Source organism: Medicago sativa, chromosome 6 (genome assembly GCF_051527215.1).
Source record: "Medicago sativa cultivar Bolivia chromosome 6, Bolivia_mono, whole genome shotgun sequence".
NCBI classification, from domain to species: Eukaryota; Viridiplantae; Streptophyta; class Magnoliopsida; order Fabales; family Fabaceae; genus Medicago; species Medicago sativa.
Genome location: NC_140754.1, coordinates 95,070,670 through 95,088,807, shown reverse-complemented (window position 1 = coordinate 95,088,807; position 18,138 = coordinate 95,070,670). Strand labels below are relative to the sequence as shown.

The following is an 18,138-nucleotide window of genomic DNA, read 5'->3' as shown; positions in this document are numbered from 1 at the left end:
AAGCAAAGAAAAAAAAAGTTGATGAGTTCCTAACATCATGTGGTCCTATACCATTAATAGAATCAAATGAATATAATTTAGAAATATTAAGAAGAAGAAAAACAGGGGCGGAGCTAGGTTCAGTAGTATGTGGGCTGGTGCCCCCACTATCTTTTCATTCGGTATACAAATACAGATAAAAGTAAACACAAGGAATCAAGGGCGGAGCTAGGTTCAGTAGTATGTGGGTTGGTGCCCCCACTATCTTTTCATTCAGTATACAAATACAAATATATAGTATGGTCATAACTCACATCTCTAACTCACACCTATACAAATAATTACTTATATTTAGGCCTTGCAGTTGCAGACTTCGACATCTTAGTTGGTGTTGGTTTTTATCCCCCATTTTTTTTTTGGTACAAGGTTTTTATCCCCGTTAATTATATGATATGATGATTATTATACTATATACTAGACCATCGACCCGTGCTAACGCACGGGTCATATGGAAGGTAATATTTGACGGTAATAGGTAACAAAATAGTTTAGATGAAAGTCATGATTGTCATATAGTATTTCATAATATTAAGAAGCATAGACGTTGGTACTGTACCATAACATAATTTTCTATGACATCGTCCTTGATACCGTAACGTAACATTATAGGTTAAGTACAGGGACGGAGCTAGGTACTAATGAAAAGGGGCAGGTGCCACCCATGAAATATAGAGGACCCCTATAAGACTCATGTGCATATTAACCGTTCGCCACCCATGCTTTCATATCCACTTGGTTCACTTATACTAAATTTTATTTTTTTAATTAAGGCAACAGTTAGCGTCCGGGTTAACCTTAATAAATAAGAGATAAGAGATCTCTCCGTTTGAAAATAAGATTTTGATTAAATTAACTAAATTAAATAGGTTTAATTAAACAGGGGTAATACAGTAAAAGTAAGCATAGAGATTTAGGTTAAAATTAGGGCAACATTTAGCGTCCGGGTTAACTTTAATAAATAAGAGATTAAATAGGTTTAATTAAACAGGGGTAATAAAGTAAAAATAAGCATAGAATTTAGGTTAAAATTAGGACAACAGTTAGCGTCCGGGTTAACTTTAATAAATAAGAGATAAGAGATCTCTCCGTTTGAAAATAAGATTTTGATTAAATTAACTAAATTAAATAGGTTTAATTAAACAGGGGTAATACAGTAAAAGTAAGCATAAAATTTAGGTTAAAATTAGGGCAACAGTTAACGTCCGAGTTAACTTTAATAAATAAGAGATTATGGTAAGACTTAAAAGTTTAAATTAGAAGGGATTGACGATGTTTCTAACCAATCTGTAGCAATCAAAAAACATGTTGAATATTAATTTGTTATTTATTTTGTCTTAAAGCTTTTTCTTTTAACTTGGGAAAGAAGACCGTAGTAATTCAAAATTCAAGAAGATAATTCTTAAATTTATTTCATAAACTATAAAATAATAATAAGTAATTCTTAAACTATATAAAATCCATTTGTGCCTAAAAAAATGAAATCAGTTTCTGTTTTTGTCAACAAATAAAACATGGAATCCATCAATTTAGTTCTTAAACTATTTGAAATCAATCAATTTAATCGGATCACTTATTATATTTACATATTAAAGATTAAATTTGAAAATAATGTGATAGTTTAGAGATTAAATTGTTGCCCCCACTACTAAAAGTTTCTGGCTCCGCCACTTAAAAAAAAATAGAAAATAAGAAAATGTGCCACTAAAGAAGACAAACAATAACATAAAGAGTTGAAAACCCAAAGAGAAATCAAAGAGTGTTAAAAGTCACACACCTTGCACAAAAATTCTCCAAAACTCAAAATTTCTTCTTTTATTTTCATTTTCTTAAAATTAAACTTTTTTAATATTTGAGAAAATTGAAAATGGATCCTCCAACAAAGAGTTGGAGCATCCAAACCCGACCCGAAATCACAACCAAATACTCCATCCTCACCCACATCGGCTCCGGCACCTACTCCGACGTCTACAGCGGCCGCCGTATCTCCGACGGAACACCCGTCGCGTTGAAAGAAATCCACGATCACCAATCAGCATCACGTGAAATCACCGCTTTACGCATTCTTCGGGGCTCCGAAAACGTGGTTTTGATGCACGAATTCTTCTGGAGGGAGGAGGAAGATGCAGTGATCGTGTTGGAGTTTCTGAGGAGTGATCTGGGTGCTGTGATCAGAGATGGGTTTGGTGGTGGTGAAGTGAAAGGGTGGTTGATGCAGATTGTTAATGGGGTTTATGATTGTCATAGGAATGGGATTGTTCATAGAGATTTGAAGCCGGAGAATTTCTTGGTTTCGGAAAATGGGGTTTTGAAAATTGCTGATTTTGGACAGGTTTTGGTTATAAAGTTTTGATCTTTGAATTTCACTACTTCATTTTTGTGTTTTGTTTTATGTTGTTTGCTTTTTAATGAATGTCCGTTTATCGGGTTCTGATAATTCGGAGTTAGGTTAGTCGATAAGTAAAGTTTGACTAAGAATTGTTTTAGTCATGATTTGAATTCGGGTTTTTGTATGATATTGAATGAAGTTTATTAACTATTTGACTTAAATGACTTGATTTTAATGAGTGTGTTTTTCGGACTCTGGTAATCCAGAGTTGGCTTGGGAGATAAGTAAAGTTTGATTAAGAATAGTTTTAGTTAGGATTTGAACTTGGGTTTTTTCGAATGATTTGTTAGTGAGTGAAGTTTATTAACTACAAATCACTTGGTTTTATGAGTGTGTTTCTCGGGCGCTCTGGTAATCCAGACTAAGGTCAGAAGGTAAGTAAAGTTTGACTAATAGTTAGTTGTTTTAGTCAGGATTTGAACCGAGTTTTTTTCGAATGATTTGTTGTTGAATGAAGTTTATTAACTACTTGAGTTCGATGACTTGATTTTATGAGTGTGTTTGGCTTGATTGTTATGTGACTCACTTAATTGATATTTTTTGTTTGCAATTTGCTTGTGTGATGTGATTTGTGTTGTTCGTGGATTATTGCAGTTTTGGGGAAATAGCTGATCTTTAACTGAATGACACAATTTTAGGGTGTTTGAGTTGACTTATTTGAGCTTATTTACTGACATATGTACTTGTGAGTCTGTTTCAGAGAACTTATGAAAACTGCTTAGGACATGTTTATAAGTTGTTTTATGCTTATTTTCATAGGCTCCCCAAGATAGCTTATGAAAATAGTTTATAGTCTAGACATAAACAATTTAACTTTATTTTCTATTTTGTTAATTGTTATAGAAATAGATTATACATACATGCTTAAAATGATTAGCACTTATGGTATAAGCTGCAAATTAAGTTGTTTATCCAAAAATGACCCTAGTGCATGTTTGGAGGGACGTTGAGTTTGGTTGAAGTATCAAAATGTACCGTTTTAGAATTTGCTTGTGTAATGTGATTTGTGTAATTGTGTTAATCATGGATTATTGCAATTTGTGGCATAAGCTTAGTTTCCACTGATTGTTGCAATTTTAGTGCATGTTTGGATTCACGTTGAGTTTTGTTGATGCTTCAAGGCGTAGTTTTTCTTAAAATCACAGTAGCACACCATGATTTCTCCAAATTCACGGTGAATCCAAACATACACTATCATATGTTGAAACTCAAGTGTAAACAGTTAGGTTTGACTAGAAATAAGTTAAATGAATAGTATATAAGATAGATGATCCATATGATCGTTCTCTTAAAGTTTTGGACAGAGATGTGTTGTTTGGGTCTCTTGTTGGTACAGATCCACATTCCGGATGTAGATTGAAGAAATAATGATTGTGTGTGTTTGGTTGAGCGATGGGAAATCGCCACCATGAGTTTAGAGTTCTCCCATCGTGATTTTTAGAAGTTTCAGTGTATTGTTTCTGGTCCACCGTGATTTCCCCCAATGATTTTAGTGTTTTCCAAACACACGCTATATCATAGTAAATAAGGATTGCATATAGCTCTTTATTGTGTTCTTTGGAATTTGTTTGCTTGTTTATTGTGTTCTTTGGAGTTTGTTTGCTTGTGTTTAACTTTACTTTGACGCATTTTAAGGTGATTCTTTGTTTTTAGAGGGATTGGCTTCCTGATCTACTATGAATGTTTTTTATTTGATTACTTCTTTCAGGCAAGGATACTTGTGAAGTCTGGATTTGATGCAACAAATCATGGAAGTTCATCCCAACATCCTCATGATGTTATTCCCTTATCTGACAATACAAACCAAACTGGATACGAAAATCAAGAGGAGGAGGAGGAAAGAATGACTCATGATGAATATTTTAGAGTGTTAGATGAGCTGAAAATTCAGAGTCACACATATGACACTGATGATAAGGACACCAACACGCATGACGGTAACAACTCGTGCCGCGCAACATGCACAACTAGCGACGACGATGATGATGCTTGGAAGAATTCTTTGCCATATGAAGCAAATGAAGAAAGGGATGAAAAACTAGATGGTTTCCTCACATCATGTGTTGGAACTAGATGGTTTAGGGCTCCTGAACTACTTTATGGGTCAACAAATTATGGTTTAGAGGTTGATCTTTGGTCATTAGGATGTGTCTTTGCTGAGTTGTTAACATCAAAGCCTTTGTTTCCTGGTACAGGTGATATTGATCAGATTAGTAGAATCATTAGTGTTTTCGGTAATCTCGATGAGGAAGCTTGGAATGGTTGTTCTAAACTTCCTGATTATGCAAGAATTTCTTTTGCTAAGGTGGAAAACCCTATTGGTCTTGAAGCATGCATGCCAAAATGTTTGCAAGATGAAGTTTCCTTGGTCAAAAGATTGCTTTGTTATGATCCAGCTAGGAGAGCCACTGCGGCGGAGTTACTTCATGATAAGTACTTCACTGAAGAACCACTTCCTGATCCTATTTCTCAGCTACGAGTTCCTTCAACCAAAAATGGACAAGACTAGGATTCTTCAAGTGGATTTCATGGTAACAAATGAAAGGATTGTGATTCTAATTTTGAGGACTCTGGGCAGAGCACTCGAAGATATGATTGCACCATGAACTCTATTTTTTTAATTAATGTTAAATATATTTATGATCCCTGTGAAATTGGAAAAAATTGATTTTGGTCTTCACAAAAGGTTTTATTTGTACTTGGTTCTTAAAATTGCAAAATTGTTTTTTTTAGTCTGGAGGACGAGGACTAATAATACACTCTTTTCTTAAAAATTTAAGACTATAATATAGAGATCAAAATCAAGTTTTGACAATTTATAGGGATAGACTATATTTTATTGTTCATGTATACAAAGATAGTGAATTCAGGGGGCATTATGTTCATAGAATTGAATTTGTTATTTGCGTATTTCCATTGGTATTTTATTTGCTGGACTTCACTTGTGAAATCTGCAGTTGGAGTTTCGTGTTTGTAGTTATGAAACAGAATTTAGAATGCATTGTTGAAAAACAAGCATAGTAGAATATTTGGCAAGTTATGATGTTATATTTAATGTACAACTTTGCGACCAATGCAAAGGAATATTCATGACTCATTAGCGTCCACGAAGATGGTGCTAATACTAAGCATAGTAGAATATTCAACCCAGTTAGAGAGATAAAGATTCTCACGACCAATGTAGGGTCCGCCAGAATGAGCTAATAGATTGAGGTTTAGGTGATTTGAAATTCATGACTTACTAGTGTTAGATATATATTATCTACATACAAATTTCTCTATGTTGACTCTGGTTTTTTCTCAGTTTCCTGGAGTTGAGAATAAAGGCCAACTGATAGCATCATGTATATTTGTTTTAAAAGACCACAAGAATAATCTAAAGAGTATTTTTAGGCTTTGTTTGGGAGTTTGGAGGGGAAGGAAAGGAAAGGCTTTGAGGGGTGCAAAATATGAGGAAAAATAGAGAAATCTTTCAAAATATGAAGAAAAGTTAACCCCCCAAAGCTCTCCTCTCCCATTTTCCTCTATTTCATCCATTTACTTATTCCTTTTTTCTCAAGCCTTCCACTCCCTTCCCCTCCAAACTCGCAAACAAAGCCTTACATTCTTGAAAATTAGTAATATTTCTCCTTAGAATTATTTGAGAAATTGCTGCTTGAAATACGAAATGGAATTGTGACTTGACAATAACTATGAAAATCTTTGTAAGGAACTGAGAGAGGAGCTACCACTTCACCAAATAATGTGGTTTTGATTACCAATAGATTTTGTTGTTTACTCTAGTGAATAAGCTCAATAATACTTGGAGAATTACATTGTTTTCAAGAATTTAAAGTAACATTTTGAAGACAAAATACAAGCCATTACAATCCTAGCAAAATACTATATTACATAATACATACGTTACGTGTTGACAAATATTATGGAAAACATGAATTTCCCCCATTATTTTTCTCGTTGTACAGATTTCTCTATCCATGGAAATGGAATCACTGAACCCCAACATGAGATGCTAGTAGTAGTAGTATCAATATACTAAACCTATTTGTACTATGTTACACTTAAACAATACATAGTTCCTACCTTGAGTTTCTCCTTGTACTATTAAGGTACACCAAAATGGACAAAAGGCGTATATGACCATAGCTGAAACTATGATAGCCCAAATTATGCAAAATTATTGCAGTTGATTGAACTCAGTAAGAAGCTCTATTCCTGGGGAAGAAGTGCGATTTCAATTTCTTGAAGTGATTTCCCTTTGGTTTCCACCACATTTCTTTTTACAAAAATTACTGCCATGAAGCAGAATGTGGCGAACATTGAGTAAAGCAGTTGAGGACCAAGTTTCTCAAGTAAATGCAAGAACAGTAATCCAACAAAGAAGTTAATGACCTGTACAAGATTGCAATAAACTTTAGAAGGCTTCATTTCTTAATTTAACCATGGTAAAGTTCTGGAATATAAGAGATTAAATTAAAACCATACAACAGAACCTATCAAACTCATCTAGACTAAATGGTGTGCAGCAAATTACGGGCACTAGACACCGTATTGTTAATAATTTGAAGGAAAAAAATGAACTAACGGAATGTATCACATCACATGTGTCAGCGTTGGACACCGACACATGTCGGACACCAGACAAACTTTTGATCAGAAGTATCGTTACTACAGAGACTATAACCAATTTGTAATAGGACGCAGCAGAAATTATAAGTAAGCAGAAGGAAATTACCCAATGAACTGACATACAGAATGCCATGGCTTTGGCTCTGATTCGACTGGGAAAGATTTCTGTTAGAAGTAGACCCGGAACTGGGCCAGCTCCGAGAGCAAATGTAAAGACAAACCTGCGTGAAAGAAGAAAAAAATTAGTGGAAAACATCCTCAATAATTCTCTTTTGAAACATCATCTACTAGTGACATTAATTCGTTAGTAGAAGAAACTTCTCTCCAGCAAAGAAAATGTCAAGTCATTATTTTTAGAAATATGAATTTAGTTTTACTCATAATCTTCACTACAGCTGCATCTGTCAAGAATCAAGATCCGTATTCATAGTAACAGCATACTTACAGTAGCATGCCACCAACAGATAGGTACAGAGCTCCTGCAGTTGGTAGAAGTGTACTTGCTCCTGTGGCTTGAATGATCATTGATATCGCCTATAACGTACAAAAAATATATCCTTAAAAGAGTTTTCTGATTAAAGACCATATATTGATCTTTTTAAAAAAAAATAATAACAAAAAATAATTAAAACACCAACACAACAAAGGGACACTAACACAACAAAGGGAATTTCCCACAGTTATGCATAGCTGTGTGCTTGCGTTGGTTGACAATCCAAACTATAGTCCCCTCATTTATTTATTTTCCTCCATTATTAGATATAGTTTCTATAGATAGTTTAGCTGTTACTGTTTTGCTCCTAATCATGAGGAATTATAATTATGTCTCATATATAGTTGTAGATATTCATTATAAAAATGATAATACAGTCATTCATATTTTTCATGTTTTACAATAAACACCAAGCCATGACTTGAAAAATGATAACTTGTCCCTGACATGCATATTTTGATGTGTGTGAAAGTCGCCCTTAATATGATAATATGCTACAACTGGACTATTAAAGGAAAAAATATCTATGCATAATTTACCATGCCCAAGAAACTCCAAAAGAGTAGAACCTTCCTTCCAAGTTTATCCATCAAACCCGTCGAAATGATAGATCCTAAGGAAAGCGGGAAAAAAAAATATTAGCATTTGAGAATTGAACAACTCAATACTGTCAGAATGAACATGAAACCGTACCTGTCAAATTCGCAACTCCTATGCAGACGTTTGCAAAATCCGATGGCACTCCAGCACTTTTAAAAACAGTTGAAGAGAAATAAAACACAGCGTTTATACCAGATAGCTGTTGTAAAGCAAATAGGGTTGATCCAATAAAAACAACTGCAAAACGAACTTGTGAATACAAATTGACTTTTGGATACCTAAAGAAACTAGTGACAAGCTAACGAATATGACATATACACACAACGACACAAATATCCTAGAGATGGACATAAAAAATTATATACCTTTAGAATGATGACCATGAAGCAATTCAGATAACTTCACAGTGTCAGTATCTTCTCCTCTATCTACCTTGGATAACTGTGACATCGCAAATTTTGCTTCGGATACACCCAGAAGTCTTTCAAACTCAGCTTCTGCTTCAGCAGTTCTTCCTTGCTGTATTACAACAGAGAAAAGTGATCAAGGACTATCAAAGTATGAGGAGTTGAAGAGAGGCAGGGATGAAAACTTATGATAAGAAACTTTCATGCACTACACACTGCCTTGCTAATTAATAAGAACCAAGAACTATTGCAAATCATGGCAAAGAAGGCTAGAAAGAGACTTGAGAATATGTTAACTGTTGAAACTATTCCTACTGTCTTCTATTAAGATGGGAAATGAGGATATGCATAGAAGTGAGTAGAAGCCTTCAAGAACTATAAACACTATGAAAACTTCTCGTTGTTTTTTATGACGGCTAAATATGGTGAGATTAAAAGAAGCGGACATGGTTGGGGAGAGGGGAAGGAATAAAGTAAGTAAACCAAAGAGTGTAGGACAACAATTTGCATTTGATATCACTTCATTTTGATTTCTAACTGTCATCACTAGAAAGAAACTAGCTACAAAAAATCAGCATGGGTGGGTTAAATATGCAGCATAAAAAAATCTTTAGGGCTTTTTACTTTCTGGTGTATTTGATCATTGCACTAGATTACAAGATAATGAAGCTTGCACTTAAATGTAAATGTAAAAAGACATAGAGAGCACTTCACCGAACTAACAGCTTCATTAACATAGAGATTTCAAGATAATCAAACAAGTATAGAGCAACAACCAAGCCTTATCCCACTAAGTAGGGTCGGCTATATGAATCAAACGACGCCATAGTATTCTAATTTCTATCAAAAACCATGTCTTTCTCCAACTCATTTACCTCTAGATCCTTCCTAATAGTTTCTCTAGGTCTACCCCTACCTCTAGTTATCTGACTCCCATCCATCTGAACTACTCTCCTAACTACAAAATCCACAGGTCTTCTCTCTACATGCACAAACCACCTGAGTCTAGTTTCTACCATCTTTTCTACTATAGGTGCTACCCCAACTCTCTCTCTAATGTCATCATTTCTAATTCTATCCCATCTAGTCTTACCACACATCCAACGCAACATCCTCATTTCTGCTACGCTTACTTTATGTTCGTAAATATAGCAAGTTATAAATATAATGACAATAAGTTATATATATAATGACAATAAGAGATGATGTTCAAGATGAAATAGCGTTAGGTGTCAACCTTGTATAACCAATGTGGACTCTCTGCACAGAAGATCATAGCCAGAGCAAGTACAGCTGCAGGTATGGTAGATACCCAGAAACAAACCCGCCACCTGAGTTAACAAATTCAGGGCATATTTTAAAAAAGATGAAGTATAAATATCACATTATATGACTTTAAGATATATATCATACCATCCAGAAATTTCTTTGACAGGGATTCCAATAAATAACGATCCCAATATACCAAAGCATGTTGCAATCTGGATTAATGCCCCATAGGTACCACGCACAAAAGCAGGAGAAACCTATCATTCAAGATAGCAATCACATGAATAACCACTACACTTTTATCTTTGCCAGTAAAACAGAGGCAACCATTTACATACCTCTGTCACATAGAGAGCAGCAACAGGAGGGCCCAAGCCCAGGCCAGTTCCAACAAATAACCTTCCTACAAGCATGCCAAACAAGTTGTTTGTTGCTGCACTGAATGTTCAGAATTTCGAATGAGATAATTAGCCATAAAAACTTATGCGTGAAAACATAGAGGTAAAACACTAAAATGTAAAAACTTTCGCTGACCAAACTGAAAAGAAATACATACAGGGGTCAGATGTTTCGGCAAAAGCAACTTGAAAAGCATACTGACTCTAGTATAATATATATACACTAACTTCCATGACGAAATCTAAGTCGCGCACCCTAAAATCAAACCTAAGGGTCAGCTAACAGAATACCCTTTTCACCTATGATTTCGAAACTCGTAAAATGGGTGATTTTCTCTGTTGTTATAACATTATCATTAGGATATACTTAAGAATGTATGAAAGATGAAATATATATATATTCTTTTCTAAAACTTACAAGGTAGCGTGAAAATATCATAATGGGAGAAGAGCCCCCAGTGGAAACCATAAGATGGCAAATCGAAAATGAGGTGCACGAGCAATGAGGGAGAAAGAAGTAAAAAGATGGTATAACATTATAGGACACATAAATGATGTATTCTATGCTTCCACAGTAGCTAAGAGATCAACCTTTAAACTAGAAAGTTAACAAATAAAACTGAGTACTAGCACATGAATAAATTCATAGAACATTGTTAACCTTACTAGTTCTGTTGATCACATGGATAATAGATATTGACATATCTTAGCTGTACTATAGTAGCATGAAATTGACAAGGACAAACTTGCTTTATCAATAGAAAGAACCTCAAAGACTAATACTAATTATGTATAAATTCAAATTTTAAAATTAACTAATAGAACGTCAACACTAAAAACAATGTAAAATCTAAGAAAAGTTGCAAAGAGAATTCTCATTTATTCCTCACAAAAAAGAATGAATCAAACAATGTATATTGAATCTGGAAGTATAACCTCATTGCAGCACCAATTATCATTGGCAAAGCACACAACTGGAAAGCCCTGCGTCGCCCCACCGCATCAGCAATCCAGCCACTCAGTAAACATCCAAACAATGCACCACCAAGACATATGCTCACCACCAGACCTTCATTTGAAATCAACCCCAAAAAAAATCTAATTAAGAAATTTAGTTATAACATGATAGTATCAAACGAAATACAGGTTTTGGAATCTTATTTTTCACCTTCTGCCAAGGTATTTCCATTGAATCCAAGATCCACAGAAATGCTCTCCAGTGGTTCATTAACAACTCTGTAGAACCCAAAAATCAAAGGATCAAAACTGAAGTATTTAAAGAATTCTCAATTAAAGCCATAAAACCAAGAGATGGCATGGAGAAATAGAAACTAAGGAAGCACAAACCCGAGATGGTATCCAAATAGGAATGAAGTAATAGTTGCCACAAGTACATGTGGTAAAGAAAGCTTCCATGAAGGATTTGTGGTTTCCTTATCAATGAAGTTGTCCAAAAGATCTATCAGACATATAAAAACGTGATTAGTATTTACCATGGTTGAAGAAATAATCAAAAATATGCATTACATCACGAAAAAGACACTTTTCAGTTATTAGATTCAGCACTGCAGTCGATTGCAAACTATCAATAATAGAGACAAGAGCAATAACATATAAATAAAACTATGAAAGCCAGATTAGATGAAACTATGAAACTAACAAAAGCAAAATTAGATGACTTGCTTTTTCTGAATAATAAAACGTTGAAAGGATTATGCTGAAAAAGTGGCAATGATTTCAGAGGTAGGTTATTTCCATGAGGGTGTATTCAGGTTCAGGTTAGATGCAATATTTCACAACGAAGAGAAACGAGTTAAAAGACGTCATGTAATCTGAAGTACATTTGTAAATGTTAAATGAAGAGATACCTAAGTTTTCTTCCACGTCTTCTTCCATATTTGGATTATCTTTTGAAGGAGTGCGTTTGTACATAATAGAATTTTCACGGTGATGCCCCCACATGCCAAAATTTCACCTGACAGCTTGCCCAAATCAGTTTTACTGAAAAGATTCGGTTCATGTGAGTGTAGAGAACAATATAACTAATAGGTTACAAGAAATATCAGCAAACTGAAAAGAAAAGAAAAAAAAATCAAAGTTAAATACACCAATGTCTTATGAGACACTAACAATATTGCCTATCCTGTAGGAAGTCAAATTAAAAAACAACCTAAGCTCCTAAATATATCTATCTTCTTTCTCTGAGAACCAAGATATATTTCTTGATTTTAATTAAATACAGTGTTTCATCAGCCTTTCAAACAATCCTCTCCCAATTCTGGAGGCAGGGCTATCTATACAACATACAAGGAACAAATTTAAAATCTTAACGAACTATGATCTATAAAAACTCGAAGCTCAATGTAACTCAATATGTACCACACACAAAAACACACAAAATAATCCTCTAATAGCAGAGCTATTATTCCCACTAAAATCATGGCACCTTCTTGCATGTCACTTCGTATTTTTAATTTTTTTACAGTGATTCAGTGCAGGAACAACTGCGTATCAGAACTAGAGGTGTCTTGAGAATATTCTCACCCTAACCCTACGTAAGACCATGTTTGGATAAACAGCTTATTTTGCAGCTTATAGCATATGCACTTATGAATAAGCTTTTTCTATAACACAAGATAACTTAAAGTCAAATTTCTTTTCATATAGCTATTCACATAAACTATCTTGGAGAGCTTATAGAAATAAACTGAAAATAGCTTATAAACATGTCATGATTTGTTTTCATAAGTTCTTTCAAACAATGTCACAAGTGATTATGCCAGTAAATAAGCTCAAATAAGTTTATCCAAACATACCTAAACACATAAATGCATTCTACCAAAGCGAAACTAGCTAGAAAAGTTTCAAGCACTCAAAAACGCGATATGCCAACAACAATAACCTATAAACTATAGTACTTCACAATTCTCACATCATCAGAATCAGAATCAGAATCGGATTCAGATTCTAACATTATCATAACCTTATCCCTACTAATCTATACAAAATCGCCGAAAATGAATCACAAATTCACAGTAACACAAGAAATACCATTACTCTGCAAATCAATCGGTTCAAACAAATCCAAATCCAATAACAAACTTCATTTCTTGCTTTATTTTAAAATAAATATATAAAATAACAATTCAGATTTCCACTACTCCAGTGTGAACACACTGAAGATATCAAATTCCTCTGTTTCTCTAAGCAACCAAAATAACGAGAGAGAGAGAGAGAGAGAGAGAGAGAGAGAGAGAGAGAGAGAGAGAGAAACGTAAAAAATTAAATAAAAACCGAATCTATGAAAACTTGTTTAACCAAATCGAAAAAGAAAACGAACTAAATCGAGATCACTAAAACAGAGAAATAGAAAGAAGAAAAAAATCACAAAGGAAAATAATCTATGAAGCACTGACACAGATATCAATACATGTAACTACATGACACATCTTTGATCAGAAGTATCGGTGGTAATATGAGAAAATAGATAATAAATTAATTGAATATAATCACATGTGTCGGATGCAAACATGTGCCAGACACCAGATACGTCTTTGATCAGAAGTATCGGTGCTATAAAGAAAATGAAATGAAAAAAATAGTTTGTAATGATTACGTACCAATGAACAGAGAGCTCCGATCTATCACAGAGCTCTCTTTGTTTTCGATGAAACGGAATGAGAGAGAAGGTGGTGAAACGGAAGCGGTTATTGATAAACGACGGAGAAAAACGAAGGGGAAGGTGCTAACGTGCGCGAGGAGGTGTTATTGCTGGTTTTTGAAGGAAATGTGAAAAGAGAAGAATCTGGTACCGATTGATGAGTGATGAATATGATGGTTGTTGGTTTGCGAGGGTAAAAAGAAAGAAGGAGCGAGATCTTTTTAATGCCACTCGTGTATCAAAAAGTAACACTATTCGTTACGTTTTTTTATTTTTATTTGATAAATTAATAATGTGAATATTTTTGGACAAAGGTGATTAATTAATAATTTAGTGAATGGTGGGACACGGTTCGTCTAAGACGAGGACATGTGTCTCTTTTTTGTCGTATGCTGTGAAAATGAAGGTGAGAGGTCTTAAAACGTGTTAGTTTCCTATTGGTCAACGTGGGACCACCATAAGACCAAATAATGACCAATGGTCTCAATGGAATCTTAGATTTAAATCTTGTTTCATTTTCTTTAGGCTAAAATGCACTTTTAGCCCCTTAAGTTTGGCCCCGTAGCAATTTTGGTCCCCTATTAAAAAAAACAACTTTTCAGCCCCCCAATTTCACCCCTTTTGCAACTCGGTGGCCCCCTTCAATTTTGACTCGGTTGGCCCTTAGATGGTCGCCACGTGTCATATAATAAATTAAAATTTAAAAAAAAACCAATTAATTATTTACATAATTAAATAAATATGAAAAAAGAAATAAAAAAAAAAAAGGAGAATCAAACATCTTCATCTTCATGTTGCTGGTATCATTCATCTTCATCTTCATCGGACTATATCCAAACCCAACATACTTCCCACACTTTTTCTCAAATCTTCATCAAGAAGATCAATCGAATTCATAAAATTCCAGCATCACTTTTTCCTTTCTCGGATCCAATCAAACAACACTTCAAGTGTCCAAATCCACTACCCTCAACATCACATAAACTCGATTTGTATACAAATGAACTCCAACAGTTCTGAAATCAAAAATGGAAGAGTGAAGCAATACACAAAGCACAAGGCTCCACCATAGGCTGAACCGAATTTGTGAACGGGAAGAGAGGGAACCGTGCCAACACAAAGCTCGAAGCTCATTTCAAAAGATTGTAACATCACGTTGCAGTTTCAAACGGATCCTGTCCAGAATCGAAATCGAGTTCAAAGGAGAAGAAGAAATTGAGGTCGTAGCAGAGGAGTGTTTTTTGTTTGTTTTAAAGTCAGCAGCCGAACCAGTCCTTCCTTTTGATGACAGAATCAAACCGAGCTTGGAGGTAGAGAAGAAGGAGGCAGGAGCACATTGAGCCGGTCCTTCGTTTTTTTTGTTTATTTTTTCGTGATGTTTGTTTTCAGATCTAAGAGTTTTGGAAGTTTTTTTTGAGAATCTGTGTTTAATTGCGGTGAATGAGTGGTTACTGTTAATTTTTTCAGGTTGCTACTATGTGTAAAGAGAGACTTCATGAAATTGTGAAGGAAGAAATCAACGAAGCACAAGAAAATTTGGAGTGGAACAACACCATGCAACAAGGTTTTGCTCGCATGGATGATGAAGTTCAGAGATGGAACAGCAGTAGCCAAACTGTTACTTGTAGATGTGAGCTTCAAACTCCGAAAATTGCTGTTCACACATTTGAGAAGGCTGGGACACACATGTAAAATACGTTTTTGCCCCCTCGGTAGTTAACTACCGAGGATTTCAAAACCGGCTGCAGTTAACTGCCGAGGAATCAGAAAATTTGGCACTGTTCATCTCCTCTTTCTCTCAAAAACGCAAATTGAAATTTATGCATTCAGGTGTAACACCGACAGTCATAAATCCGTTATTGCATCATTGTTTTGTTATGGTCATGGTTATTTATGCTAATTGAAATTTGGGGAAAGGATTAGAGTTTTTTAGTATTATGAATTCAAAAAGTTAATTTGATTTCCACCCAGATCCTGTATGTACAACAAAATTGTAGTCAAAATACATTTTTAACCGAATAAGAAAAAGTTAATTTGATTTCCACCCAGATCCTGTATGTACAACAAAATTGAATGATAAAAACAATTTCAATTGGGCAAAGCATCATGACTTTTGTGTAGTCCAGTCATCCTTTCTGGTCATTCAAAGCATCATGACGTTTGAGAGGAGGAGAAGATGAACAGTGCCAAATTTTTTGATTCCTCGGCAGTTAACTGCAGCCGGTTTTAAGTTTCTCGGTAGTTAACTGCCGAGGGGGCAAAAACGTATTTTACATGTGTGTCCCAGCCTTCTCAAATGTGTGAACAGCAATTTTCTCAAACTCCTCACTGTGATGTTGTTGGATCCACAACACCTTTTCCAATTTTTTAATTCTTTTTTTATATTTATTTAATTATGTAAATAATTAATTAGTTTTTTTTAATTTTAATTTATTATATGCCACATGTCGTCCATCTAAGGGCCGACCGAGTCAAAATAGGAGGGGGCCACTGAGTTGCAAAAGGGGGTGAAGTTGGGGGGTTGGAAAGTTGTTTTTTTAATAGGGGGCCAAAATTGCTACGGAGCCAAACATAGGGGGCCAAAAGTGCATTTTAGCCTTTTCTTTACTATTAACACTTTAATAAACATACTGTTATTTATTGATTGAGTTTTTACATCATGTGCATGGATGTGAAACGAAAACACCTTCATTTTAAGATTAGGAAAATGTTAACCAGGGTCAGCCCTGGGGAGGTGCAAACAGCTCAACCGAGCTGGGCCTCCCCCAGCCATGGGTCTCAAATTTTATTTTAATACCCACTAGTACTACTGTCCTCCAATTTTTTTTTAATACCCCCAGCCATTTTCTGTCCTCTTGTTTTAGCCTTTTAGGCCTATTAGAATCAGGTCCTCTTGCTTTTGGTGTTAGGTGGGGGTTCCTCATGTATACGATAGTCATTTTCACCTTTGGGTGTACTGCATATATACGGCACCTTGTATTTATTTTTTAAAAAATATAAATAGAACATTGCTCTTTTAAAAAAAATACGTTTTGATTTTATCACTGGCCTCTTTTCATTCCCAGAGCCGAGCCTCCGAATTCTTAGGGACGGCCCTGATGTTAACAAGTGCCCCCGGAGCACTGGTTAAGGAAGCTAAAATAAGAAAGTAAAAGTCAAAAAAGACACTTTTTAATCTTTTCAGTAAAGCTTGCTAGAATTACCTTAGACTGGAAAGTTCGGTTACTGTTAACAAAAGTACTTACGTATCATCAAAGTGCCCGCTTTTCATGGTTAAATTCATGTCCTTGCAAATATTTACAAGCAGAGTCAACATTTGTTGGCATAGATGTGATTCTTTTTCATGACAATAAAACCTACGATAACAAAATGAATTCAAAGCCTTATTTTTAACAAATTACGTGTATCATATGTAACAGCACATTGATAAGTCTTAAATAGCTCGAAAACACCTTCATAGTTTGAAATCAATAATGCTTCTACAAGTAAGTTAAAGAAGGTTAACCATGATTGTGTAGCCACATAATATTATGAAGTAGTGGTTGAAAAAATCACCAGATTAACAATAGGGATTGTCCCAGGACAACTATAACCAACTGAGCCATTTCACGCTCAAGATGATGGAACCAGATTAACAATAGGATTAGCTTTTCTCAAAATCGATTTTTTTCAACAACAAGGAGGTAACACATGTACATGTAAAAACTCTTTTTTTTAAATAGATTTTTATGGGTAGTAGGCAAACGAAAATAGCTTTAGATTTTTTTAAAAAACTCAAAAAAAAAAAATCTCTAGATTCTTTTAACCTCAATTTTTTTTAAAGCTGAAACAAACGCCCCATTAATTTACATACGTTGTTAATATAATTATTTTCTCTTCAGTTAAACAATCAATTATAACCGTCAAGGTCTCATGGTCATTGAAACTTAGTGTGTACTCATTCACAAGAACACATGTTCGATTCTTTCTGTGTCAATTTGAGCGGACTTACACATGTTCGATTCTTTCTGTGTCAATTTGAGCGGACTTATTTATAAGTGAATGTAAAAGCCCAAAAAATGATGTATTTTATTAATATTTTGGTATAGATTACTTCTTAAAAAAATAAATATTGGTATGGATTACTATCGTCATAAAGTAACATACTCGTCTTTTCACATTTTTACAGTGCTTAACTATATTTATTTTATTGTATGTGGAATAAGGGTGGGAATAGGCCAAGACAGGTCAGACTTTGATAGGCCTGAGCTTGGCCT

At 34.6% G+C, this 18,138-nt stretch overlaps 2 protein-coding genes and 1 long non-coding RNA gene across 4 annotated transcripts; 2 read left to right on the top strand and 1 right to left on the bottom strand.

The window, feature by feature from the left end:
* The first annotated feature begins 1,749 nt into the window (after positions 1-1,749).
* LOC146918457 (cyclin-dependent kinase F-1-like) lies at positions 1,750-5,375 on the top strand. Its single transcript, XM_085720097.1, has 2 exons — positions 1,750-2,368; positions 4,134-5,375. Exons 1-2 carry the CDS (start codon positions 1,904-1,906, stop codon positions 4,932-4,934), a joined length of 1,266 nt encoding a protein of 421 aa, XP_085576223.1. The 5' UTR covers positions 1,750-1,903; the 3' UTR covers positions 4,935-5,375.
* An 815-nt stretch (positions 5,376-6,190) lies between these two features.
* On the bottom strand, positions 6,191-14,077 carry LOC146918456 (putative plastidic glucose transporter 2). 2 transcript variants are annotated; one of them, XM_085720095.1, is made up of 14 exons: positions 13,842-14,077; positions 12,090-12,222; positions 11,569-11,680; positions 11,390-11,457; positions 11,158-11,290; positions 10,162-10,261; positions 9,968-10,080; positions 9,792-9,885; positions 8,513-8,666; positions 8,241-8,384; positions 8,087-8,160; positions 7,500-7,588; positions 7,161-7,275; positions 6,191-6,817 (listed from the first exon to the last, which is right to left on the bottom strand). In XM_085720095.1, the coding sequence occupies exons 2-14, from the start codon at positions 12,181-12,183 to the stop codon at positions 6,635-6,637; spliced, it is 1,473 nt and encodes a 490-aa protein (XP_085576221.1). In that variant the 5' UTR covers positions 12,184-12,222; positions 13,842-14,077; the 3' UTR covers positions 6,191-6,634. The 2 variants fall into 2 exon arrangements, with proteins under 2 accessions (XP_085576221.1, XP_085576222.1); XM_085720096.1 differs by having other exon boundaries at positions 12,090-12,196.
* A 580-nt stretch (positions 14,078-14,657) lies between these two features.
* LOC146918455 (uncharacterized) lies at positions 14,658-15,798 on the top strand. Its single transcript, XR_015016209.1, has 2 exons — positions 14,658-15,192; positions 15,350-15,798. It is a non-coding gene; the product is annotated as an uncharacterized LOC146918455 (long non-coding RNA).
* The last annotated feature ends 2,340 nt before the right edge of the window (positions 15,799-18,138 follow it).

What these genes read in the sequence shown, in the direction of transcription:
- LOC146918456 (XM_085720095.1), bottom strand. Translation starts at nt 12,183, where the DNA reads ATGTGGGGGCATCACCGTGAAAATTCTATTATGTACAAACGCACTCCT. An exon ending in AGGAGTTGCGAATTTGACAG is followed by an intron (nt 8,161 to 8,240) that starts GTACGGTTTCAT and finishes CGCTTTCCTTAG; the next exon opens with GATCTATCATTTCGACGGGT. An exon ending in TTTGGAGTTTCTTGGGCATG is followed by an intron (nt 7,589 to 8,086) that starts GTAAATTATGCA and finishes TGTACGTTATAG; the next exon opens with GCGATATCAATGATCATTCA.
- LOC146918457 (XM_085720097.1), top strand. Translation starts at nt 1,904, where the DNA reads ATGGATCCTCCAACAAAGAGTTGGAGCATCCAAACCCGACCCGAAATC. An exon ending in AAATTGCTGATTTTGGACAG is followed by an intron (nt 2,369 to 4,133) that starts GTTTTGGTTATA and finishes TACTTCTTTCAG; the next exon opens with GCAAGGATACTTGTGAAGTC.